The sequence below is a fragment of the Ovis aries genome, chromosome 7, assembly GCF_016772045.2.
Source record: "Ovis aries strain OAR_USU_Benz2616 breed Rambouillet chromosome 7, ARS-UI_Ramb_v3.0, whole genome shotgun sequence".
In the NCBI taxonomy this organism is placed as follows: domain Eukaryota; kingdom Metazoa; phylum Chordata; class Mammalia; order Artiodactyla; family Bovidae; genus Ovis; species Ovis aries.
The window spans coordinates 74,923,179-74,949,497 of record NC_056060.1 but is presented as its reverse complement, the minus strand read 5'-3'; the positions used below and the strand labels follow the sequence as shown (position 1 = coordinate 74,949,497).

Below are 26,319 nucleotides of genomic sequence, written 5' to 3'. Positions count from 1 at the left end.
CAGAGCCATGCGCTCCACCAGCAGGAGAGGGAGAAGGCACACCAGTACCCACCTCAGAAGGGGACACAGCTCCTCTGCAGGCAGAAGGAGTCAAACACACAGAAGCAGACATTAAAAGGGGAAGGAGATAGGGAGAACTAGCAAGGGACCGAGGCCCCCAGTTCAGAAGGATGCAGAAAACGGGAGAGACAGGGTGAGTCCCACCACTGCTTGTTCTGAGACGGGGGCACGAGAGGAACACCCGGCCTCCCTTCCTGTGCTCCTTCTTGCCCAAGCCCACACCCTCCGGTCCAAGTCTCCCCTGCATCGGGCCTCCCAGCTTGCCCAGCAGTAAGTCCCTCTGCCCATCTTAAGGGGCCTGGGGCAAGGTTCCTCCTATCCTGTCAATGCTGTGCCCTCAAGCTCTGCTCCTCCCAGCCAGTGCCCACTCCCTGGGGAGTCTGGGGGCCCTGGCAGCAGCTCATGTGTGATCTTCGTGGAGCCCTTTTGTCCCTGAAGCAGCCGTTCGCCAGGCCTTGCTCAGCCTCCCTCTTCGTTCCTTGCCAGGCTTGTACGTTCCCCTACCTAATGGGTCAGATCACCTCCAGGGAGCCCCAGCTTCCCACAGAATCAGGGGGAATGTGGAGAAGAATGAAGAGATCTGCACGTGGGGGACCAAGATGAGAGGGACGGGGAAACAGCCTCACGTGCAAGGGTACAGCAGTCCCTGAAAGGGCGCTGGCCCAGCCTGGACCCAACATGAACACCGCCTCACACGAGCCCCTCTGCCCATCAGGTAGCATACTGGGCCCAGGGCACACAGGCCCAAAGGCCCTCTCTCCTGAAGGGAGCTAACTGTACAGGGAGGGACCACCCTTCCCCACTTCGGCGATCAGACCCCGGGCCACGCATCACAGCCCCCGAGTAAGACCAGGGATATCGGGGCCCCTCTCCAGGCCCTGAGATGGGGCTCACAGTAAGAACATGGGGTGTGTCAAGCTCCCTCCATACCTGTTCAGTGCATAGATGCTTTCTATGTTCCCAAAGAGGGCGCTGACTTGCTCTGGGTTCAGCAGCCCTGGCGTGTCAATGAGCTTCAAGAGGTAGTCCTGCGTGGAGAGAGTCGTCAGAGCTCAGCCGCAGCCCCGGCGCAATGCGGTCCTGCCCCGTTGCCCCGCTCACCATCCATGCCTCATTCCTGGGCTGCATTTTCCTGCTGTGCCCATTTCACAGATGTCCCCTACTGCCCTGGGACGACTGGTCCCTCCTCACAAATAATAATACCCACTTGGAATCGCAGAATGTGACCTTATTTGAAATAGGGTCTTTGCAGATATAATGATTAAGGATCATCAGACGCTACCACACTGGATGTAGGGTGGGCTCTGAATCAAGTGACTGGTGTCCTTGTAAGAGGAGGGGACACAGACAGACTCAGACAAGGCCATGTGAAGACAGAGGCAGATAATGGGGGGCGGACAGCTACAGGGCAAGGAACAGCGAGGGTTGCCAGCAGCATCCAGGAGCTAGGGGAGAGCCCTGGAACACACTCTCCCTCAGAGTTTCCAGAAGAAACCAACCCGGCCAGCAGTCTTGAGTTTTGACCTCTGGCCTCCTCAACCAGGACAAGATAAACCTATGCATCTTGGCTTCCCCCGTGTGTGGCTGCCTGTTAGGCAGGCCTAGGAAACAAGCACATGTCCCTCCAAAGGGCAGAGAGCTTCCTCAGCAGCAGCCACACAGTCACCTTCTCCCTTGCCCCTCCCAGTGTGAAACACTGGCACTGGCCCTTCAAGGCCCTGCCTCTTCAATTTACAGAGAAGGAGTCTGAGGCAGGGGTTACCAGGCGCCTAAGACCCCACGGGCAGGAAACAAGAGGAAGCTGGGCGCTGTGCAGGGAGGGGCCCAGAGCCAGTTTCTTCATCGTGGCTCTCTCTTGGCTAAGCACAGGAGTCCCCACTCTCCACGAAGGGTGCCTACACCCCAACCATCCGCAGAAGTTCTGCTGGCCCAACTACTGACGGGACCCCCAAGTCACAGGGCGGCATGAGCGGCCAGCAGCATCCGGGCGGGCGCCGTGAGAGAGGCAGATCTCGGAAGCAACATGTCAGGGAGAACTTTCCTCCTCCCATGGATGGAAGTAGGGTTTTGCTCAAGAGCTGGGCCACCGGAAGCCAGAGGCCAGCCCCAGCCCCGGAGGAGAGCGCCGTTCCTCCAGACCTCAGCCCCCCGAAGCCTCACCTCCACGATGCTACGCAGGTCCCGCACGTACGTGCGCTCCGTTTCCACGATTTCCCGCACCACCCGGCCCAGGTAGCCGAACTTGTCCGCAGGCGCCACCGGCCGCGTGCGTTTGCTGAAGGGCGACAGGGACCCCCGCATGTTCCGCCAGCCGCTGGAGTTGTTGTTGCTGTTGGGGAGATGCTGGCCACACGGGGTGCCCTCCCCATTCTCGGCCAAAGCCTCGGAGCCACTGGGCTCCTCCATGGCCCCGTGGCTGTCGCGCGAGGAGCCGGACGAGGAGGTCGTGGAGGTCAGGCTCGCCGGCCGCTCCTGGCTGCCGTTCTGGTGGAGGGAGGCAGAGACGGGCATCCTGGCATCGCTGCCTGGCGGGGGCGTTCCGGGGAGGTTCTGGGCAGGACAGACAAAGGGTCAAACCTCTGGAATCCTCTCAGGAACAGAAAGTAAAAGGGTGGCTGCCAGGGGCTGGGGGAGGAGGGGATGGGGAGTTACTGTTTAATGGATACAGAGTTTCAGTTGTGCAAGATAATGGGAGGTTCTATGGATGGAAGATAGTGATGGATACACAACAATATGAATGTACTCACTCAATGCCACTGAGCATTTTAAAATGTGGATTTTATGTTACATGCACTTTACCGCAATTTTTAAAGCAACAATTCTGAATCTCAAGGAGGTCCCTTCCTTGCATCTACGAGGATCTACGAGGATGCCCAAGTGACATTCCTGCCTGTCTTAACAGCGCCACCTCCATCCTTCCCAGAGTGGAAGAAAGGTGGACCACATCCTGGGTCAACCAAGGGCTCAGAAAGCTGAGGCCCCAGAACAGCTGGCAGCGGTCAGGGGTGCCTTCTGATGCAATCTGCAGCCCAGCCCCTCTGCTCCTGCAAATCACCCAGCCTCCCAGAGCCTCTGCTTCTCACCACCTGCGAGGAGGTGAGGCTGTCCTGAGGCTGTCCCCTGCAGTATGCAGTGAGCTGCTGGGTGTACAGCTTGGTGCCCAGCACAGAGCGACGGCTCCATAAGCCATCAGAACAGTGATAGTACTGGCAGCCATCAAAAAGCACTCTCCAGGTGTCCACTGGTCAAGGATCTGGCTCTTAACAACCTATATGCCAGAGAGTATGTGGGACTGCAAAATCTTTGGGGCACCAGTGGCTTAACCACGAACCTGAAACCTGGATACTGATGGGGAAGACAGAGAAGATGATGCAAAGGCTGAGCCCATGTCACCTCCTTGCCCCAGTCCCTGGTGCTTGCTTCTGACTCAGCCAGGCTCCAGGGGCACCGGAAATTCCCCAGGGCTGAGGCACAGGTAAGTCTCCCGAAGCTCCCTTTAGCACAGCCAGGTCAGGGCAGCACAGCAAGCAGGAAACTGCTCCCAGGTGAGGCAAACATAGCCTCAGGTGGACTTTACTCCCTAAACAGGCTCACAGGTAGGCCAGCCTGAAGCAGCAAGTTGGGAAGGCAGGGTGGTAGCTGTGGCCTTTGGGAAAGTCAAGGACACTCCACCCCCCACCCCAGAGCACCAAAGCCCATCAACATCACTTTCCAGAATGTTCATTTGACTGCTCTTTCCACAGGAAAAATGTTCTAAAGCATCTCTTCCACCCCTACTGTCCCAATGCCTTCCACCCCTAGCGCTAGGACTCAGAAGTGACTAGACCACAAGTTAGAGCTATGAGAAGGGTCAAGACGGTGCTATCACTCTGGCAATCTTGAATTTGCCCCCCTGGTTTTCTGTGCCTCTACCCCAACTTGGAACCAGTGTCCCCGCCTGGGCTCTGGCTTTTGCAAGTGTTCTTGCTACCTGGCCATTACTTCCTCCCCAACACCCACGCCATACCCCTAGCCTGTGTCACTTATACCAAACCTTGGGTCTCAGTGAGAAGCCACATACACCCAGAAACCAAAACTGGGGGCCCCTTCTGTGTACTCTTATAGCATCCCAGGGTTATCCCTTTTGTAGCACTCATTGTGTAAGACTCCCAGCCGTAGGCAGTGACCTAAGGGCAGGGGCCTTAAAACGTGATCTGCAAATGGCAAACAGATAATGATGGTAGACGAACCAGTATGACTACCAAGCTAAAGTCAGGAGCATGAAGACGTGTTTGCCATGCACGCTAGCCCAGCGAGGACCCTCCCAAGCACAGCAGATTCCCACTGCATGTCTCGGCTAGGGGAGGGGATTCCCTCCACGCAAGCCTCTCATCTTGCAGATGAGAACACCGTGGCAGCGCTGGGGCCAGTCCTGACTGCTCCCTCCTTCCAGATGCAGTCAAAGGAGTAATTAACAGGATCACCTTGGTGAAATGAAGCATCTCAGGAGAGCCTCTGGGAAACACAGCACTGCTGCTTTCTCCTGCCTCCTCAGAAGAGCCAGCTAGTCATTTCTACCCACCGGCGGCCTGTCCTTTCAGACAAAGAAAGAGACCCGAACTCCGCCCCAGCCCTTAACCCCAGGCCCGGTGGGACTTGCTGAATAGCCTCTGTGAAGTGATTGACCTTCTTGTGACTTAAAAATCTGTGTATCTCAGCAGTGATTATTCATCTGTGCATGTACCATTTTATATAACACATTTTGTGTTTGATTTAATTCAGCAAACCTGTATTGAATATACTCTGTGTGTCAGAAAATGTGTCCTTCAAAGCAAGTGAACCATCAGGCACACCCCCCCCCACCCCGTCTCCCCTCCAGCCCCCAAGGCCTGTCAATCCCAGCTGGAACAAAGGGGTAGGGACTTGTGGCCTAAGACCTTTCTCAGATGAAACCTAGGGTCAGTCAGCCCCTATGGGGATGCTAAGTGGAAAAGGCCCAAGTCTCTAATGGACTTCACAGCTGGCCAGGTCATGGCCTCAAAGTGAAGGATTAGTCACAGCCCCCCACCTCCACCCCACACAGTCTCTCAAGAGATTTCTCTCTAAAGGGTATCTTCAAGGTCCCTCATTAGGGACTCCATCACCATAGGGTCCCCATGCACACTTCAAAAGCCCAGGAACTAACGCATCTTTCCTACTTGGAGAAATTTTCTCTGACTGCACACAGCCACCTGCCTGCAAACCAAGCTCATATTTTCATAGCACCCATGCCCAAATCCTCCTGCGGTTAAAAGAAAGCATAATGGCTAACAGCTAAAAATGGTCCAAGTGCTGTAAACATAACGAGGTTTTTATCTCATAACAACTCTATGAGGTCAGTACCATTATTATCCCCATTTTACAGATGCAGAAACTGAGGCCACAGAAAGAGCATGCGGTAGAGCCTGGATCTGGACTCAGGCACTCAGGCTTCAGTGTGAGTGCTCTTCTGCCCCTGCCCACTGATGGCTGCCTCCCTGATGGATTTCACACCAGCCAGAACCACAGCAAAGGATTAGTCACAGCCCTAGATGCCATGGCTTTGCCTCAGCATAAACCATGAGGAACATATTAAGACATAAAGGTCATGGCTTTTAATATTTTACTTCCCTCACAAAGGCCAATGGAGGTTAAAAAAAACATTGAGAATTAAGATTCCTTAAGGCTATTTCTAGACCTCCTACTATGTGACCTTTGCCCATTTACCTTTTCCTTGGAACAACACAGAAAAACACATACTCCTGGTCAAAGGACTGCAGGCGTTAGAGAAGGCAAGAAGCAGGAGGGCACCAGGATCGGATTATAACTCCTCGGATGATAAGAGAAGCCCTGCAGTCACCAGGAGACCTAGGTTCACAAGGCTCTCGTTCTTTCCCCTGGGCAAGAGTACTTGCTTGAAAAGAATACAGAGACCCAGAAAGGAAGGGTAAAGAGCAAATGGAGCAGTCAGGCAGAGTCCAGGTGGGACTGTTAGCAGACACCATCAGATAGTGAGGGAAAAGAGACATCATACCCAGTGTGAGTGCCCTCTGGTTCTAAAAACCCAATCTCCACCCTTCTGTAGTGTTCCTGCCTGGAAAATTCCACGGACAGAGGAGCCTGGCAGGCTATGGTCCATGAGATCGCAGAGTTGGGCACGACTGAGCAAGTGAGCACACACACACCTTTCTGTAGTGGCGTTCAGGCCCCCACAGAGACAGTGGAAGCACCTGCCTACGGAAGGGCTCCCGGGTACAGCCAACCTTTCCTTCCTCTCCATGGACTGGCATATCACCCCATACGGTAAGATTCACTCCAAGGCCACAACTGGAACTCAGGGGTCTTTAAACTCATCTTGGAAGACACTGTCTGCTGGGACAGTGGGCGCCTAGAGGAGGTGATAGACAGCAGCCAGACCCCAAGCCACAGCCCACTGTATCACCCTGGTCTCCAACTCCCTAAATATCCCTCCTCACTGACCCCTTCCATCTTTTAACAGGAGTCAATCCAATCAATCATCAGCCAGTGAGTCAGTCTTCTAGAATACACAGCGGAGAAGCCCTCTGTGATAGGGTCCCTGAGACCTTTCTGATCGGCCCCACAAGCTGCTCAGACATGCACCTTTGAGAGTTCGGGTGCAAGAGAGAAAGGGAGATCAGTTTCTTTTCTTTTTAACTTTCTCTAAATTTAAACCTATTCCACACCCTTCCTCCACTCACACCTCCTGGGGACCTTCCCTGAACACTCCCAGGCAGGGAGGCAGGCAGGCTGCAGCAGGCCTCTGAGTTTCCCAGGACGGCTGACTGGAGCCAGGTTCCACATCCTTCTCCTCCCTGCGAGGCCTCAGCACCGTGCCCCCGATCTGACCCAGGCTCCTGCCTCCAACAGAAGAAAATGACCAGCCAAACCCACCAGAGCCCCCATATTCTGTCCTCAGGCCTCTTGTCAATAAGGCAGTAGGACCCTGCTCCCCAGCTCCACCCCAGCTTCAGGAAGAAGGTCCCATGGGGGCGCTCACCTGGATTGAACCTTCTGGAGAACCTCTGCTTCTCTAGTCCTGGGAGTCCCCAGGACTCGCTAACACTCCCTTCCAGCCCTCCTTCAGGGGCCGGCAGGCCGAGAAAGCAGGAGGCTGTACAAGAGGAGCTGTGCAGGCCAGCACTTGGAGACACTCCAGAAAACATTTTGCTTCAGAGAGGCTGGGTCCAGGTGTGGAGGCGGCTGACGTCATCCTTTCACCTACTACCCTTCTCTCCACACCCGGGAGACGGAAGGCCGACATGCCACTCCTGCTCTGGAGGCAGATGGAGCGACAGAGGAGCTCGCCCAAAGGCAACTGCTCCAAAGTCCAGTGGCCCCGGGAGGGAAGGGGAATGGTCATCTGGTACCCGCATGTGGGCCAAGTCCCTCCCTCCCTGGGGACCGCAGGCGGCACAGCCCTCCTTTTCTCCACCTTCTCTCATCTCCCAACACCTGCTAAGTATTCCAAAGGTTCTTCAACCCAGGCCACAACCTTTGATCTTCCCCTCATTGCACTGTGAGGATCTGCTCACCCATAAGGTGCCAGAAGGGAGATACAGAGAAATGCTACAGCTCTGCCAGACAGACAGGGCGGGAGCAAGGTGAACCTCCAGAGATCTCACCTTGAGATCCTGAGCCCAGGTGTGCTACACGTGCGCACGCACACACATACAGCTCAGTATCACAAGGGTCTACACACACACACACACACACACACACACACACACACAGTGTGAACTTCCAGAGATCTCATGTTGAGATCCTGAGCCCAGGTGTGCTACACACACACACACACACACACACACACACAGCTCAGTATTACGAGGGTCTACACACACACACACACACACACACCCCAGCTCAGTACCACCCAGCCATGCTGCTGCCTAGCACTGTCCTCACAAAAGACACACACACACAGAGATCCTGAGTCCAGGTGTGCTACACACACACCCCAGCTCAGTAGTGTGAAACACACACACACACCCCAGCTCAGTAGTGTGCTACAAACACACACACACACACACACACACACATACCCCCAGCTCAGTACCACCCAGCCATGCTGCTGCCCAGCACTGTCCCCACAGAGGCCCAGCTCCTGAGGGTCTATTCCTACGGTTCTCTGGGCCAGGAGAGGGTGGGCAGAGGTGGGTGACCTCTCACCACACCCTCGAGGCTTTCCTGAGGATAAGGAGGATCCCTGAGAGGGGCTGGCTCTTTCCTCTCTCCCTCTGACCCTCCTGTCCCTCCCCGGGGACTCAGGGGCCCCAAGCACCTAAGGACAAGGAAAGCTCTCCAGGGACTGTGTTCCTCGTGAGCAACGTGACTATCACAGAGGCTGTGCGAACTGTGTGACCAGGGTTTCTGGGCCACCCAAACCCAGGCCAGCTGGCTCAAATTCCTGTTCCCTCATGAATTCATTTTCCCTCATGAATTCCTTTTCCCACCAACCAAGAATAGCAGGGGGCCACCAAGTGTGCCTGAGTCAGCTGCTAGAAAGGACTCTGGTTGCCAACGGAGCCCTCCCACCTGAATTCTGGGATAGAGTCTGGGCCTACAGACTAAAGTCCAGAAAACTCCCTCGGCCTGGCCTTGGAAGGGAAGGAAAGCCCCTGGCATCTCATGTCAGTGGGAATACCGCTCACCCACACCTCCCCGTCTCCACCACGCACAAGCCCAACATCTGCTCATGTTACTTCTCAAACCTGCAAGGTGTCCCAGACATTCTCTCCCTCCACAAATGTGGTCCAGTCATCATCCTCAGAAAGGCCTCCCTAACCATCACCAACCCATCCAACATACACAATGATGCAGGCCAAAAATGCTTCTCCCCCAGGAATATCTACATCTTAATCCCCAGATACAAGGAGCCTATCTATGTGGATAACCTTATATGGCAAAAGAAATTCTGCGGGTATGATCAAGTTAAGGATCTTGAGATGGGGAAGATTGTTCTAGATTATGTGGGTAGGCTCACGGTAATCACGAGGGTCCTCACAAGGAGTCAGAAGCTGATGTGACAGCAAAGGCAGAGGGGCAGAGCGAGAAACCGGTCAATGCCAGGCTGCTAGCTTCGTCGACGGAGGAAAGAGACCACAAGTCAAAGGATCTAAGCAGCTTCGGGAAGCTGGAAAGGACAAGAAAACAAAATCTTCCCTGGAGACTCCAGAAGGAAAATAGCCCCATAGGCCCAGACTGACATCTGACCTCCAGAACTGTAAGATAATAAATGTCTGCTGTTTCATTTCTTTTTCACTGCGCTGGGTCTCTGTCGCTGTGTGAGCTTTTCTCTAGCTGCGGCAAGCAGGGGCTACTTTCTAGTTGTGGAGCGGGCTTCTCATCACAGAGGCCTCGCTTATTGCAGGGCAGGGGCCGTAGCACGCACAGGCTTCAGTAGCTACGGCTTCCAGGCTCTAGAGCACGCAGGCTCAGTAGTGGTGGCACAGGGTCTTAGTTGCTCCGTGGAATGTGGGTCATCTCGTGTCTCCTGCATTGGCAGGTGGATTCTTTCCCACTGAGCCACCAGGGAAGTCTGCATGGGTGCTGTTCTAAGGCACTCAGATGGCAGCGTTTGCTAACAGCAGCCATGGGACACTAACACACAGGCCCTTCTCTGAACTCAGCTGAGCCTGAGTGTCGCATACAGCACAGGCCCTTGGGGTTCTCATGTGCAAGCTCTCCTTCCAGACTAGACAGTAAAAACCTAGGGGGCTGGGCCTTCTTTCACCCCCAGAAGGCAATGCATGCACTAGGTGTTCAATAAATTTCTGCACTTCTCCACTCCCACAGTAGTCAGACGAAAGACAAACAGTAGCCACAGTCAAGACCTGAGACAGTTCCTCCTTGTCTAATGAGTTTCCAATTAGTCACTGCCAGCAAGTTTCCAATTCACCAGGAGGCACGCAGGAGCAGTGACTGCCCCTTCACCCCAGCAGCCCCACACTCTAGGCCTCAGAATAGGGACGGGAGCAGGGGCGTAGCTACCCTGCCATGCCAATATTAAGTGACCAGCCACAAAAACTGGAAGAAAAGACCACTTTGGAGTTTGAAGAAGGGGCTATAGCAAAAGGGCCCTACAGATATCCCAGGAAAAGTCCACCCGGAGGTTTCATCGAAACTGAAGGCAAAGGAGAGCAATTACTGTGGATGAGAAATTGCTATTGCTCATAGCCAGGGTAGGTCACAGCTTGTCACTAAGCAGGAAAATGACACAGACACAATGTCCCCAGAAGATGGAGGGGATAAAGACCATGCTAGAAATCACAGACATCCTCCAGGCCTCACCTCTCCCATCTCCAGAGGCTGACAGGACCACCCCTCCTTATCAGCAAAATTCAGAGACCCAGCCCCACAAATTAACCATCTAGTTGCTCCCCGTACACCCACTATAGAGGGTGCTTATTTTGAGGCCGCCAACCTTGAACCACACCTTTAAGAGTTACAGCATTTACTATTGCATCAGATTCAAAGGCATTGGAGAATTTCAGCGGGAAGCAAGTGGGAACAGAGGGGCCCACTGGATCTGAGTTCTCAGATGAGAAGGAGAGAATGAGCAAGTACCTCAGTACATGAGAGTCCAGAGAGCAGAGATTAAGTGCAGTAAACGGATTCACAGGCTTTGGAGTCAGGCAGACGTGGTTTGTAACCCAGTTACTCTGTTTTACTAGCTATGGGTGGCCTTGGGCAAGTCACTGAATCTAACCAAACTTCAAGTTCCTTTACCCATAAAATGAGCACAGCAATACTACCAACTTCACTGGTCTCCAAGAGCGAGAGGATACAAGTAGAGCAATTTGAACAACTGTCACGCAGTATACCTTCCATAAATGGTAGCAATGAGAAGGATGGATGAGTTACTATTTGTCCATAAGCATCAGGATAAGAGATTTTTCTGATGCATGTCTAAAAAAGTAGACCCATATCTCAAGTCAATAATAGAGATACAAGTTTAATCATGTACCACCCTGACCTAACCCTCCCCTCCCCACTTCACCCTAATCCTGCCAATCATCCATCATCTATGATCCCAACACAGATTTGGACAATGATCTCTTAAGGGCGAATATAAAGCAATTCAGCTGGAAACGGAAACAAGTCTGATATCCAGGCCCCACAGAAGGTCAAACCAGAGATGAAGTTTGAATGAGTCAGTCCTCTGCTGTAGCAGGCAGGGCGCATTCCTCTGGGTTCCGCAGGGAGAACAGGGCCATGCGGAACAACGGGCCTGAGCAGGAACAGAACTTACTCAGGTACCATGAGGTAGGGAAGCAATCGGTGGAAACCACCCTTGACACCCGTCCTTGGATTTTAAAGAAAAAATGTAATTCAACTCCAGGGTAGACAAATGAGAGAGCCAGGACTTAGAGGGGAAAGCCCCAGTGTTTGCCCATTTCCTAAATCACAGGGAATATCCAAGAGGGGAAGGCAGCAGAATGGACCTGAAGAGCCCTGGTACTCCAGCCAGCACGGCTCAAAACCAACGTTAGTTCTACTCCTAACTTGCTGGACAACAGGGAGCGGGGCAGTGAGCCATCTGTACCGCAAGGTTTACCCCCTCATTCAGGGATAAGACTAACAGCCCTTCCCAAGTCATGAGCTTCAGAATTCACTGCTCAAGTATATTCAAGCACCCACTTTGCACAAAGATACTGTGGCAGCCTTGTGGGTTGACACAAAGATGAATCACACACAGAACCCGCTCTGGAGAACAAATACTGTATCAGAAGAAACCAGACAAGCACATCAATGACCAAAGGAAGCAAGGACTTCCCCGGCAGTCCCGTGGTTAAAATTCGGTGCTTCCACTGCAGGAGGCACAGGTTCGATCCCTAGTTGGGGAACTAAAATCCCACAAGTCACGCTGTGCAGCCAAAAAATAATAATACTAATAATAGTTTTTAAAAAATAGACACATCAACAGATTATCCACAAACCAGTGCCTCAAGTGCTGGCACAGAAATGCACATAAACTCTGCTGACGGAAGAAGTAGAAAGTGCTACCTGGGGGACCCAGGCAGCTTTAAAGGAGTGACATTTTTGCTGCGTCTTGAATGATGACAAAGCTCCTGCCAGGTGAGGAAGAGCCCTAAGGGCACCTGGTACAAGGGTGGCAGCACGCAACAGTGGAGTCCTCAAAGGACCTGGACCACGCAAGGACCTGGGGCGTCTGGCAGCAAGGGGATGGGCACACCTGGGCCAGGCCTGGAAGACCCACCACAGAGACTCGGGGAGACAAAGTGAGAAACTACCCCTAAAATATACAAACTGCTAGGTGGTGCTATGGCCGCAGGGGTCTACACAGCCAGAATGTTCATGAAGCATCCGGAAGCCGAAGATGCTGGCTGTTTACAGAGAGCTTCAGGGAGAGAAAGAGATGGGGAGAATGTGCTAGGAAGAAGGGTGACACCTATCCCAACCCCTACGAAGTGGGAAGAAACAAGGCCCCCAGTAAATGTGGAGACATGAAACTACTCAGACACGAAATGTTTCTAAACGCAGGGGGGTGAATGCCAAGTCTAGAAACTGAGATGCCAGGGCTTAACTAGAAGGGAATCTTCCCCTGGGATTCCAGAACAGCAGCTCCCAGCTGGGGGCATTGTGTGGGGGCAGGGGGAGTCAGTGTTGCCACCTGAGGGTTTTACCCTTCCCCAAATTCCCTCCCCAAGCAAATCAGAATTAAGGAGGCTCCCCCAAACACAAGTTGGTCTTCAATTCCAAGCAACAGCAGCAGCCCCCCTTTATGAACTGCTGCCATCGGTCACACACCCTGATTCTCCTGACCCTCAGGAACAAGAGCAAGAGCTCCAACCAACACTCCCTCATTGCCCTAGATGCCTGACCCTGAGCCTGGCACCTGACCCAGACAACTTAGGAAAGTAGGTTTTCCAAGGCATAACTTACAGACTCACACAACAAGGTCAATTCTCAAAGGCAGATGGCCTTTTGGAGAGCAGGGCCTCCTGCATGACCCTGTCCCTCAGGGATCCCTAACCCAGACCCCAGGGGGCCCCTCTGCACCCCAAAGTACCCGCCCCCACCCCACCCCAGATCCCTGCCTTCCCTTCTAAGGGGCCTCCACCAGGGAGGCCAGAGAAACTCATCCAACCAGTTTCCAGGTGGGAGGAGAGCAGCTTTCTCCTTCAGCTGAGCAGTTACACATGCAGAGGGGGCAGCTGTCACCAAACCCTAGATTCTGGGGCAGGCGGGTCCACATGGGCATGGCCTAGGTAGCAATCCTGTTCCTGGAAAAGCCAGGCCTTGATTCAGGGCTGAAACTCAAGGCAGGGGAGGGCAGCAACCTGCCCCTGACCTCCTGGCTTCTGCAGCCCAGAGCTCTGGGAGGGGTGGACAAGGCCCTGGTCTGGCGGTGTCCACCAGGAGAAGAGTCCGGGTCAGGGACAACATCCTTCCACCTGCCCAACCTGCCAGCACCCCTAGATTTTATCTAAAATAACCACCCTCTGTGGATTCTGGGAAAAGGAAACTTCCGGAAAACGTGGGAGATTAACTCTGCTTTTCCCAGGGTGTGCTGGGTCCCTCTACAAACAGCCCCTTCCCTAATCACCCAACTCCGAGTGTTCAGAGATCAGAAGACCCTCCAAAGCCCCTCGCAGAACCACGTGCAGTAACTCAAAGAGGAACACAGGATTCTCGCTCTTGCCCGGCCTCAATGGACACATCCCCTGGAAGAAGCCTGGGCAGGATTTTAAAAAGGGACCAACTCAACCTGTCCTCAGTTTCTGAAGGCCCAAGGGAGAAATTTAACTTTTGCCCCAAAGCCTGTGGCCAGCCGGGTTTCAGAGCAGAGTCTGGCAAGACTCGGAGGCCTTTGATAGTGCTGCTCCTGCCCCATTCGCACCCCCTGGCCTGGCCAGCCGGGTACCTACCGCTTTCCTCAAAAGGGCTCCCATCTGAGCACCAAGAGGGCCGCGTGGGGCCCGGGAGCCGCATTCGGCCCTGGCAGCCGAGCAGTTAACAGGCTTGGGGCGAGCAGAGAGCTGCCACCAACAGCCTCGGGAATTAAAGCGCCCGCCGCCTCCTGCAAAACCTCTTCAATAAACGTTCTATTCAGAATCAGTTGCGCGTGTGGGTCATACTTTCTGCATTTCTTTCATTCCTGATGCCCGGGGGGCCCCTAACAGAGGAAATGGAGCTTCCCACCCCAACTCAGCAGGTCCCCGCTGGGTGAAGACCCAGGTCACAGCCCGGCCAGGTGAGCGCCACCAACCGCTGAGGATGTGCAAGTGTCTCCAGCAATTCAAGTCTGGGGACGCTAACTGCAGGAAGTCAAATAGTGAAGACACTTGAACAAAGCGGGAGCATTCACCAGCACAACAATAACCCATTTATGCAGCTCCTCCCCCACCTCAGGCCCTCAAAGCCTGAGGATATTAACCCTCACAACAGCCAGAGACAGAGGGGAGGGATGGCTGCAGCGGTTGGGAATTATTTCCCTGTTTTACGGATCAGGAAACTGAGGCACAAATGGCTCCCAAGATGCTGAGCTGGAATAACCTCAATAGCAGGCAATGTGGTAATAAACATTCTCTATGAACTCTGCCTACCACAACCGTTTGTGTGCTAAGTCGCTTCAGTTGTGTCTGACTCTTTGCGACCCTATGGATTGTAGCCTGCGAGGTTCCACTGTCCATGGGATTCTTCAGGCAAGAATATTGGAGTGGGTTGCCATTCCCTTATCCAGGGACTCGAACCTGAGTCTCCTGCATTGCAGGTGGATTCTTTACCGCTAAGCCACCGGGGAAGCCAGTGAGGCGGAGCTATTTACTCACTCACCAAAAGCCGTGCAGCAGGAAAGCCAGGGTTTGGCCGGAATTCCGGGGCTCCTCACTATTCCTCAATCCCAACATCAGTGGGGCCAGGAGATACAGCCAAAGACGGATGGAAACATGTCAACCCTGCCCACCTCGTGGGGACGCCTTCTGGCACTTTCTGCCCTTTTACAAGTAACACTATGCTCACAACAAGTTCCTACAGCATGGAGCAAACCTCAGAAGGAGGCCAACATGGAGTTGGCTGGGAATTCATAACCTGCCCATTGATGCCTCCAGATACCACTTCTGTGTCAACATGTGACCCAGGGGCCAGCACACAGGTTGCCTTCTCTACCGCAAGCTCACAGCAGGAGTTCTGATCCACACAGCTGACTCAGGCAATGGGCACGTGTCCTAACTTGTTTTCCGTGTGTGCTGCCTTCTTTACTCAGTCACAGCCTCCTCAAGGTTAAGGACCAGATCTTCCCAGGGTTTTGTGCATTTTCTTCCCCCAGGGCTTCTGATGCTCCAGTCCTTCCTACTGATTTTGGCAGCTGTAGGACTCATGCCAGAAGAAAGCTGAAGCACACAGGAAGGATGATATTTCCTGGGCTCTTGTAATGGGAGGAAGAGATATCTCCAGTGGAGACACGGAAAAAGGTTTGGGGATGGAGAGGCAAACTGTTCACCTTCTCTGCTGCCTGGTCAGGCTCAGCCCGGCTGAAAATTGCATCATCAGGGCTCAGATAACTTCCATTTAAAAACAGGACTACTCACAAATATTTGTTGACAGTATAAACCACACGCCAGGTGCTGGGGACACAGCAGTGAATAAGACAAATCTTTACTAGCATGGAGCTTACACTCCAATATAGAAGACGATCACAAAAGGTAGACAAATATCTGATATATTCCTGGACAGTGTTAAGTGTTATGAAAAAGGTGAAAAAGAGAAAAGGCAGTATGGGGGTGGACAGTGTTAGTGAGAGAGGCCTGGGAAGGCTCTGTAAAGGTGACTCGTGGCAGAGACCTGTATGACAGGAAGCAGCCAGACACACAAAGTTCCTCCGCCAATCTTTTCCTCTGCCCCACCTCAGCCCACCACCCACACATTTGGTATGTCCTAGACCTCATCATCATAGTAAAGTAAAAGTGAAAGTCGCTCAGTCGTGTCCGACTCTTTGCAAGCCTATGGACTATACAGTCCATGGAATTCTCCAGGCCAGAATATTGGAGTGGGCAGCCTTTCCCTTTTCCAGGGGATCTTCCCAACCCAGAGATCAAGCCCAGGTCGCCCTGATTGCAGGCAGATTCTTTACCAGCTAAGCCATAAGGGAACCCCATCATCATAGTAAGTGCAGACTTACGATGCTTTTAAGCATTCCACTATTTCTCAGCATAAAAATTACTAACCACACAATAAAGCAAACCATGACAAGCAAGTCAGAAGATGAAAGAAATTGATACTTCAAAAACTAGGAATAAAAGAAAAATCTGAAAAAGACTTTTGAAAAAGTACTAAACGGAAATAAAATAGTTGACCTTTGAACAATATGGGGCTTCGGGGCAGTAGAAATCCATGTATGACTTTACACCCAGCCCTCTGTATCCATGATTTCTCATCTGCAGATTCAACAAGCTGCAGATTGCGTGGTACTGCTGTTACTGTTTAGTCTCGGTATCCAACTCTTTTGAGACTCCTTCAGCCCGCCTGAAAGAGGTGGGAATACCAGACCACCTGACCTGCCTCTTGAGAAACCTATATGCAGGTCAGGAAGCAATAGTTAGAACTGGACATGGAACAACAGACTGGTGCCAAATAGGAAAAGGAGTACGTCAAGGCTGTATATTGTCACCCTGCTTATTTAACTTATATGCAGAGTACATCCTGAGAAATGCTGGGCTGGAAGAAGCACAAGCTGGAATCAAGATTGTCAGGAGAAATATCAATAACCTCAGATATGCAGAGTGCAGATGGCACCACCCTTATGGCAGAAAATGAAGAGGAACTAGAAAGCCTCTTAATGAAAGTAAAAGAGGACAGTGAAAAAGTTGGCCTAAAGCTTAACATTCAGAAAACGAAGATCATGGCATCTGGTCCCATTACTTCATGGGAAATAGATGGGGAAACAGTGGAAATAGTGTCAGACTTTATTTTGGGGGCTCCAAAATCACTGCAGATGGTGAATGCAGCCATGAAAGTAAAAGACGCTTACTCCTTGGAAGGAAAGCTATGACAAACCTAGACAGCATATTAAAAAGCAGAGACATTACTTTGCCAACAAAGGTCCATCTAGTCAAGGCTATGGTTTTTCCAGTGGTCATGTATAAATGTGAGACTTGGACTGTGAAAAAAGCTGAGCGCCAGAGAATTGATGCCTTTGAACTGTGGTGTTGGAGAAGACTCTTGAGAGTCCCTTGGGCTGCAAGGAGATCCAACCAGTCCATTCTGAAGGAGATTAGCCCTGGGTGTTCCTTGGAAGGAATGATGCTAAAGCTGAAACTCCAGTACGTTGGCCACCTCATGCAAAGAGTTGACTCATTGGAAAGACTCTGATGCTGGGAGGGATTGGGGGCAGGAGGAGAAGGGGACGACAGAGGATGAAATGGTTAGATGGCATCACTGACTCCATTGACGTGAGTCTGAGTGAACTCCGGGAGTTGGTGATGGACAGGGAGGCCTGGCGTGCTGCGATTTATGGGGTCGCAAAGAGTCGGACACGACTGAGCGACTGAACTGAACTGAGCCCGCCAGGTTTCTCTGTCCATGGGATTTCCCAGACAAGAATACTAGAATAGATTGCCATTTTCTTGTCCAGGGGATCTTCCCAAACCAGGAATCAAATACACATCTTCTGCACTGGCAAGCAGATTCTTTACTATTGAGCCCCATGTAATACTATAGTATATATTTATTGAAAAAAATCCACATATAACTGAACCCACGCATTTCATATCCAGATTTTTCAAGGGTTAATTGTATACAATATTGACATGTTAAACTCAATAGGTAAATTAAATAGAAAATTAAATACAGCTAAAGAAAGAATTAGTGAAATGGGGGGAAAAAAACTGAGGAAATTATCCTGAAATAGATGTAAAGAGAAAGATAGAAAATATGAACATTAAGAGACAAGATCCAGGGCTTCCCCAGGGGTCTAGTGGTTAAGAATCTGCCTGCCAATGCAGGGGACGTGGGTTCGATCCCTGGTCTGGGAGGACCCCACACGCCATGAGCAACTAAGCCCATGTGCCTACTGAGCCCGCACTGTAGAGCCCAAGAGCCCCAGCTACTGAAGCCCACACACCTAGAGGCCATGCTCCGAAACAAGAGAAGCCCCTGCTCTCTGCAACTAGAGAAGGCCTGTGTGCAGCAACGAAGACTCAGGACAACCAGAAACTTAAAAAAAGTAAACAAATAAATCTTTTAAAAGAGAGAGAGAGAGAAGATCCAAAGAGTTCCAGAGGAAGAAAAGGAAAAGAATTAAAGGAGAGGCAATTTTCAAAGACAGAATATATATGAATTTTCCAGAACTGAACACCTCGACATCTGTCCTCATATTGAAAGCACAACTAAGTTAAATTATTTTTTAAGTCCACATTTAGACCTATCATACATAGTATAAATGCCGATTATCAAAGACAAAAAAGAACATCTTAAAGGATTATAAGGAAATACTATGAACAAACATATGCTAATGAATTAGATAACTTTGATGCCATGGAGAATGAAAAAGCTGGCTTAAAGCTCAACATTCAGAAAACAAAGATCATGGCATCTGGTCCCATTACTTCATGGGAAATAGATGGGAAAACAGTGGAAACAGTGTCAGACTTTATTTTTTGGGCTCCAAAATCACTGCAGATGGTGACTGCAGCCATGAAAGTAAAAGACGCTTACTCCTTGGAAGAAAAGTTATGACCAACCTAGATAGCATATTCAAAAGCAGAGACGTTACTTTGCCGACTAAGGTCCGTCTAGTCAAGGCTATGGTTTTTCCAGTAGTCACGTATGGATGTGAGAGTTGGACTGTGAAGAAGGCTGAGCGCCAAAGAATTGATGCTTTTGAACTGTGGTGTTAGAGAAGACTCTTGAGAGTCCCTTGGGCTGCAAGGAGATCCAACCAGTCCATTCTGAAGGAGATCAGCCCTGGGTGTTCCTTGGAAGGAATGATGCTAAAGCTGAAACTCCAATACTTTGGCCACCTCATGCAAAGAGTTGACTCATTGGAAAGACTCTGATGCTGGGAGGGATTGGGGGCAGGAGGAGAAGGTGACGACAGAGGATGAGATGGCTGGATGGCGTCACTGACTCGATGGACCCGAGTCTGAGTGAACTCCGGGAGACGGTGATGGACAGGGAGGCCTGGTGTGCTGCGATTCATGGGGTCGCAAAGAGTCGGACACGACTGAGCGACTGAACTGAACTGATGCCATTCCTAGACAAATTCCTAGAATGACATAAACCAATGAGGATTTGGGAAGGAACAAAAGATCTGAAGAGATCTGTTAACAAGCAAAGAGCCTGAATTAAGAATTTTTAAACTTCCAATAATGAAAAGCCTAGGACGCAATGGCTTCACTGGTGAATTTACCAAACATTTAAAGAATTAACAGCAATTCTTCACAAACTCTTCCAAAAAGCAGAAGAGGAACGAACACTTCCTACACATTCTATGAGGCCTGATAAAAGACCAAACAAAATATCACAAGGGAAAAAAAAAGCTACAGGCCAGCATCCCTTATAAATGTGGCTATAAAAATCCTCAACAATACACTAACAAACTGAATCTAGCAACATATAAAAAGGAATATACACTATGACCATGTGAATTTATCCCAGAAATACAGGATTGGGTTAACATCCAAAACCAAAAATATATTAATATAATTTTAGATATTAATAGAATAAAATATAAAAACCATCTGGTCACCTTAAATAGACCCAGAAAAAAACATTTGACAAAATCTGACACCCTTCCATGATAAAAACACCACACAAGCTAGGAATAGAAGGGAACATCCCCAGTCTTATAAAGAACATACAAAAAACCCCACAGATACTTCATCTCAATGGAGAAAGAAGAAATGTTTTCCCCCTAAGATTAGGAATAAGACAAGAATTTCCCCTCATGACACTTCTATTCAACATTGTACTGGAGTTCTAGCCAGGAAAATTAGGCAAGAAAATGATATAAAAGACATTCAGGAAAAAAAAAAAAAAAAGACATTCAGATTGAAAAGGAAGAAGTAAAAGTATTTCTAGTTGGCTTAAAACTCAACATTCAGAAAACTAAGATCATGGCATCCGGGCCCATCACTTTATGGCAAATAGATGGGGAAACAATGGCCACAGTGAGAGACTTTATTTTGGGGGGTTCCCAAATCACTGCAGATGGTGACGCAGCCATGAAATTAAAAGACACTTGCTCCTTGGAAGAAAAGTTATGACCAACCTAGACAGCATGTTAAAAAGCAGAGACATTACTTTGCCAACAAAGACCCATCTAGTCAAAGCTATGGTTTTTCCAGTAATCATGTATGGAGGTGAGAGTTGGACTATAAAGAAAGCTGAGTGCTGAAGAATTGATGCTTTTGAACTGTGGTGTTGGAGAAAACTCTTGAGAGTCCCTTGGACTGCAAGGAGATCAAACCAGTCAATCCCAAAGGAAATCAACACTGAATTTTCCTTGGAAGGACTGATGCTGAAGCTAAAGCTCCAATATTTTGGCCACCTGATGTGAAGAACTGACTCATTTGAAAAGACCGTGATGCTGGGAAAGATTGAGGGCAGGAGGAGAAGGGGACGACAGAGGATGAGATGGTTGGATGGCATCACCGACTCTATGGACATGAGTTTGAGTAAGCTCCAGGAGTTGGTGATGGACAGGGAGGCCTGGTGTGCTGCAGTCCATGGGGTCACAAAGAGTCGGAGACGACTGAGCAACTGAACTGAATTAAATCCATTGATGACATGATCTCGTGTATATAGAAAATCTTAAGAAATTCACTAATGAAACAATTAGTGGACTCCACTAACGAAAAGAATCTAGTAAGATGGAAGGATACAAGAGCAATACACAAAAATCAATTGTATTCCTATATACTAGTAGCACACAATCCAAAATGCAATGAAGTGAAATGTCCTGGTGGTCCAGTGACTGGTACTCTACACTTTCACTGCCAAGGGAATGGGTTTAACCCCTGATGGGAGAACTAGGATCCTGCAAATTGAGTGGCTTACCTTCTCCCCTCAAGAAACAAAACAATCCCATTTGTAACAAAGCATTGAAAACTGTGGAATATATTTAACAAAAGGAATGTAAGAATTGTATATGGGAAGCTACAAAACACTTGAAAGAAACTAAAGACCTGAATAAATGGAAGGATATCCCATGTTCATGGATCAGAACACGTAACACTCTTCAAGTTAGCGATACTCAGTAAATTAATTTACAGACTCAATGTGATCTATTTCAAAATTCTAGCTGGCATTTCTGTAGAAATTTACAAGACGATCATAAAATTCGTATGGAAAAGCAAGGGAGCCAGAATAGCTAAAACAATCTTAAAAAAGAACAAAGTTGGAAGACTCACAGTTCCCAACTTTAAAACTTATTACAAAGCTATAGTTATCAAGACTATATTGACATACAGATAGACATATAGATTAATGCAACAGAACTGAGAGTACAGAAATAAAACTCTACATTTATAGTCACCTGCTTTTCATAAGGGTGTCAAAACCATTCAATAGGGGAAGAATAGTCTTTTCAACAATGTTATATTCACAGCTATATTCACATGCATAAGAATGAATCTGCATATCTAGTTCATATCATGCACAAAAATTAAGTCAAAATGGATCACAGACCTAAATGTAAAAGCTAAAACTATAAAACTCCTAAAAGGAAATTTAGAGGTAAGTTTTTGTGAACTTGGGCAAGCAGTGGTTTCTTAGATACAATAGGAAAAGCACAAGCAACAAAACAAAAAAAATAGATAAATTCAACTTCATCAAGATTTAAAACTTATGTTTCGAAGGCACTATAAAGAAAATGAAAAGAAAGTAGACTAGATCATGTTACAATGTATACAAATATTGAATCATTAAGTTGTATATCTGAAACTAATAATATATCAATTACACATTATTTTTGAAAAATTTTTAAAAGAGAGACAGTGAAAAGATAAATCACAGAATGGGAGAAAATATTTGTAAACCTGATAATAGACTTGTATCCAGACTATATAAAGAACCCTTACAACAACAATAAAATAACCCAATTTTAACATAACAACAATTTGAATAGATATTTCTCCAAAAATATATACAAATGGCCAATAAGCACAAGAAAAAATGTTCAACATCGTTAGTCATTAGGAAAATGCAAATCAAAATCACAATTAAATCCATTTCATACTCACTCTAAGATGGCTAAAATCAAAACCATGTTCAATAACAAGTGTTGGAGAGGATAAAGAGAAATTAGAACTCATATATTGCTGGTAAGAAATAGTGTAGCCTATTTAGAAAACAATTTAACAATTCCTCAAAAAGTTAATTTATAAATAATCATCTCCCAGTAGGTCATATAGAAGCTAGGAGATCTATATGCTGCGTACAAAAAGTTGTACACAATTGTTTATAGCAATATTATTTATAATACAAAAAAAAGTGGAAACAGCTCAAATGTCTATCAACTGAAGAATGGATAAACAAAATGTAGTAAACCCATATAATGGAATGAAAAATGGAGAACTGATAACCTGCCACAACATGGATGAAAACACTATGTTAAGTGAAAAGGCTAGTCAACAGAACGATACATTGTATGAACTCATTTATGTAAAAGGTCCAGAACAGGTAAATCTAGAAAGATAAAAGTAGACTAGTGATTGCCTGGGGCTAGTGGATAGGGGAAATGACTGCAAAAAGTACAGTTTCTCTTAATAAACTGTGATAATAAAAATGGCTTAGATAGCAGGCTTTCCAGTTGGCACCAGTTAAAGAACCTGCCTGCCACTGCAAGAAACTTAAGAGACTTGAGTTTGATCCCTGGGTCAGGAAGATCCCCTGGAGAAGGGCTTGGCAACCCACTGCAGAATTCTTGCCTGGAAAATCCCATGGACAGAAGATCCTGGTGGGCTATAGTCCATAGTGTCTCAAAAGAGGTGGACATGACTGAGGCCACTAAGCACACACGATTAGACAGCAGAGGGAATTCCCTGGTGGTCCAGTGGTTAGGACTCTGCACTCTCACTGCCGAGGGCCCGTATTTGATAGTGAGAGATTTTACTTTCACTTTTCACTTTCATTCATTGGAGAAGGAAATGGCAGCCCACTCCAGTGTTCTTGCCTGGAGAATCCCAGGGACGGGGGAGCCTGGTGGGCTGCCGTCTATGGGGTCGCACAGAGTCAGGCAGACTTAGCAGCAGCAGCAGCAGAGAACTAGGATCCCACAAGCTGAGCGGCAGGGCCGAAAGAGGAAAAAAAAAAAAAGATTAGATAGCAGGGATAGTTATACAATTCTGTGCATATATACTAAAAAATGGGTAAATTTTAAGATATGGGAAATATATCTCAATAAAGCTATCAAATCAACTCTTGAAAAGTAAAGAGTCAGCAGGAAAAGTATAGACTGCTTAATAACTAGCACTGGGAAAATTGGCTATTTCTCTGGAAAAAATAAAATCAGTTCCATCTTACAAGGCTGAGTGGTTCTCAACCTTGGCTGAACATAGAAGTTACCTGGGCCATTTCATAACCATGCCCAGGCCCTACCCCAAGATATTTTCATTTTATTGGGCTGATCTGAAATGAAGCTCAGACAGGAGTACTATTTTAAAAAGCTCCTTATGAGGCTCTAATATGTAGCCAGAGAGAAGAACCATTGTCACATACAGAAAATACACTCCAGATGAATTTAAAATGTTAAGAGTAGAAGCAAAACTTAAAAAAAATTTTTATATCCCTGGTGGTCCAGTGGTTAAGAACCCACCTTCCAATGCAGGGCTTCGAGGGCTTTCCTGGTAGCTCAGTGGTAAAGAATCCTCCTGCCAGTGCAGGAGACAAGGGTTCAATCTCTGATCCAGGAAGATCCCACATTCCGAGGAGCAACAAAGCCCGTGGGCGACAACTTTATTGAGCCTATGCTCTAGAGCCCAGGAGCCACAACTGCTGAGCCCACATGCTTGCAACTACTGAAGGCTGCATGCTCAAGAGACACCACAGTGAGAAGCCTGCACACCGCAGCTACAGAGCAGCCCCTACTCACCACAACTAGAGAAAAGCCCGCGCAGCATGAAGACACAGCATGGCCAAAAATATATAAATAAAATTTTGTATTGAAAGAGCGAGAAGACCTCGAGTTACAACAAAGAGCACACATACTACAACAGAGACTCAGAGCAGTACAAACAAAAAATTAAAATTAAAGAAAATTTCTAAGAACCCATTTAATAAAAATCAGGGTAGGAAAAGATTTCTTGATATGAACAAAAGACTGGCAAATGTGACAACATTAAAATTTAAATTTCCCTATGAAAAATAACTTTAATCAACTTAAAACAATCCAGAGCTATATGTAATGAATAAAACCCACAAAAGACTATGAATCTGCCTGCAATGCAGGAAATCCAGGTTCAATAGCTGGGTCAGAAAGATCCCCTAGAGGAGGAAATGGAAACCCACTCCAGTATTCTTGACTGAAGAATCCCATGGACAGAGGAGACTGATGGGCTACGGTTCATAGGGTCACGAAGAGTCAGACAAGACTGAGCAACTAACACTCACTTTGTTTCATTTAACACTTATACATAGATTTTTTTTTTTTAATTCCTAAAAATCATCAAGAAAATGGCAACTAGAACTCTGAAAAAGTACCAAGAACCTGTAACTTGTCAAAGCATGGGGAACTAGGAGCAAGGAAACAACGGGTAGAGACTTTACATTACATTCTGGGGCTTGAATCACATGGATGTATTACTTGGTTTAATTTTTTTTTAATGCAAAAAGCAAAACCTCACAGAATTATAAACATGGATTGGCAATAAACATGAAAAATGCTCATCCCTATCTTCAATCAGAAGTGCTAATTTTAAGGGGCAGTTTATAAAATAATTTTAAAATTACATCTACTAGATTACAAGACACAATCCAAATGTTAGTGAAATAGGGGCTCTTGTGTTTCTGGTAAGAATGTATACTGATTCACAAATCATGCAGGGACATTATTTGGCAGTATCTTCAAAAGCACAATTTATAACCCCATAATCCTACCACTGACATACGTGGTAGAAAAGATTGACACATGGATGATAAACACAGGATACTGGTGAGAAAAATGGAAACAATCTAAAAGTCTGTCCATAAGGAAGCTATAATTATACAACAGACACCATGTAACAGTTCAGTGAATAAACTAGATTTAAATATTTCAACATGGATAAATCTAGACAACAATGTTTATTCAACATGATGCTATACATCTCAAAATCAAAACAACAGGAAACTATAAATTACTTACAAACAGTAAAAACTATGAAGACATGCATAGACGTGATAAACACCATATTCAAGAGAATGTTACTTCTGGGGAGGGAGGAAAGAGAAAGCAATTAGGAGGAAAAAGAAAGCATTGACTGCATCTGTTTAACATTCAAATGGCAGAAATAAATTGGGGAAAATTACCATTTGCCAGATCTGGATGGTGAGAAGACAGGAGCTCCTACGCAGGGGCGGGCCCCACCACCCTGGACATGACTGGAACGACCAGCATGGAAGCTGAACAGCACAGCACAGCACCCTTCAGCAGCATCCAGAACCCAAACAAAGGAACAAAAGCTCCTGATGGAAAGAGGCCTGGGATTTTTGAAATTGCAGCTCCTCCCTAACATTTTCTGGCCTCGGAAATGTTGTGCAGCACTCAGGTAGAAGCTTTTTAAAAAATGGAAAGCGCTCTCTGGGATAACTGGCAGTCTGCTTTGGGTGGAGCTGAATTAAGTTTGGGCCCATCCTGGCTCCACAGTAACACAGTAAAACCTTGACCAGCTGGAACCCCTGCAGAGAGAGCTATCCAAAAGGCACATTTTTTTAAGAGTGTGCCCAGTTTCCAAAGAGTCTGGGGTAGAGCTCACATGTGCTCTAGAGTCATCTAGAAGTTCAGACCTCATCTCTGCTAAGTCTTAGCTGAGATCCCAGAAAAGTGACCTATGTAGTGTGAGTGGATTCAGTTTCCTCATCTGTAGTTGAGGGTACCACCACCTACTATGCCTTGTTGAGAAGATTAGTGATATTACCTAAGAGTCAACACTTAAAAAATTGTAGTCAATCTGACTGGGACATCTTTCAAAAACATGTTACACACTTCCTGCCCTCCCTTCCCAAATAGTCAAGGAAACATCATTTAACCTCCGCTTGATGACTCAGGGTCACAATTACCAGCAAAGCATCAATTATCAAAAT

At 48.0% G+C, this 26,319-nt stretch overlaps 1 protein-coding gene across 9 annotated transcripts in view; it reads right to left on the bottom strand.

The window, feature by feature from the left end:
• Window positions 1-26,319, bottom strand: part of PLEKHG3 (pleckstrin homology and RhoGEF domain containing G3) — a 45,051-nt gene that overhangs the window by 12,595 nt on the left and 6,137 nt on the right. For 7 of the 9 annotated variants that reach the window (XM_060418659.1, XM_060418662.1, XM_060418664.1 and 4 more), the window contains 2 exons: window positions 2,221-2,610; window positions 991-1,088 (listed from right to left, as the gene is read on the bottom strand). In XM_060418659.1, the coding sequence (XP_060274642.1) occupies window positions 991-1,088; window positions 2,221-2,610 (488 nt within the window). Of the gene's footprint in view, window positions 1-990; window positions 1,089-2,220; window positions 2,611-7,075; window positions 7,411-9,058; window positions 14,058-26,319 lie in introns of those variants that run through there. The other 2 variants (XM_060418661.1, XM_027971925.3) reach the window with 2 other exon arrangements.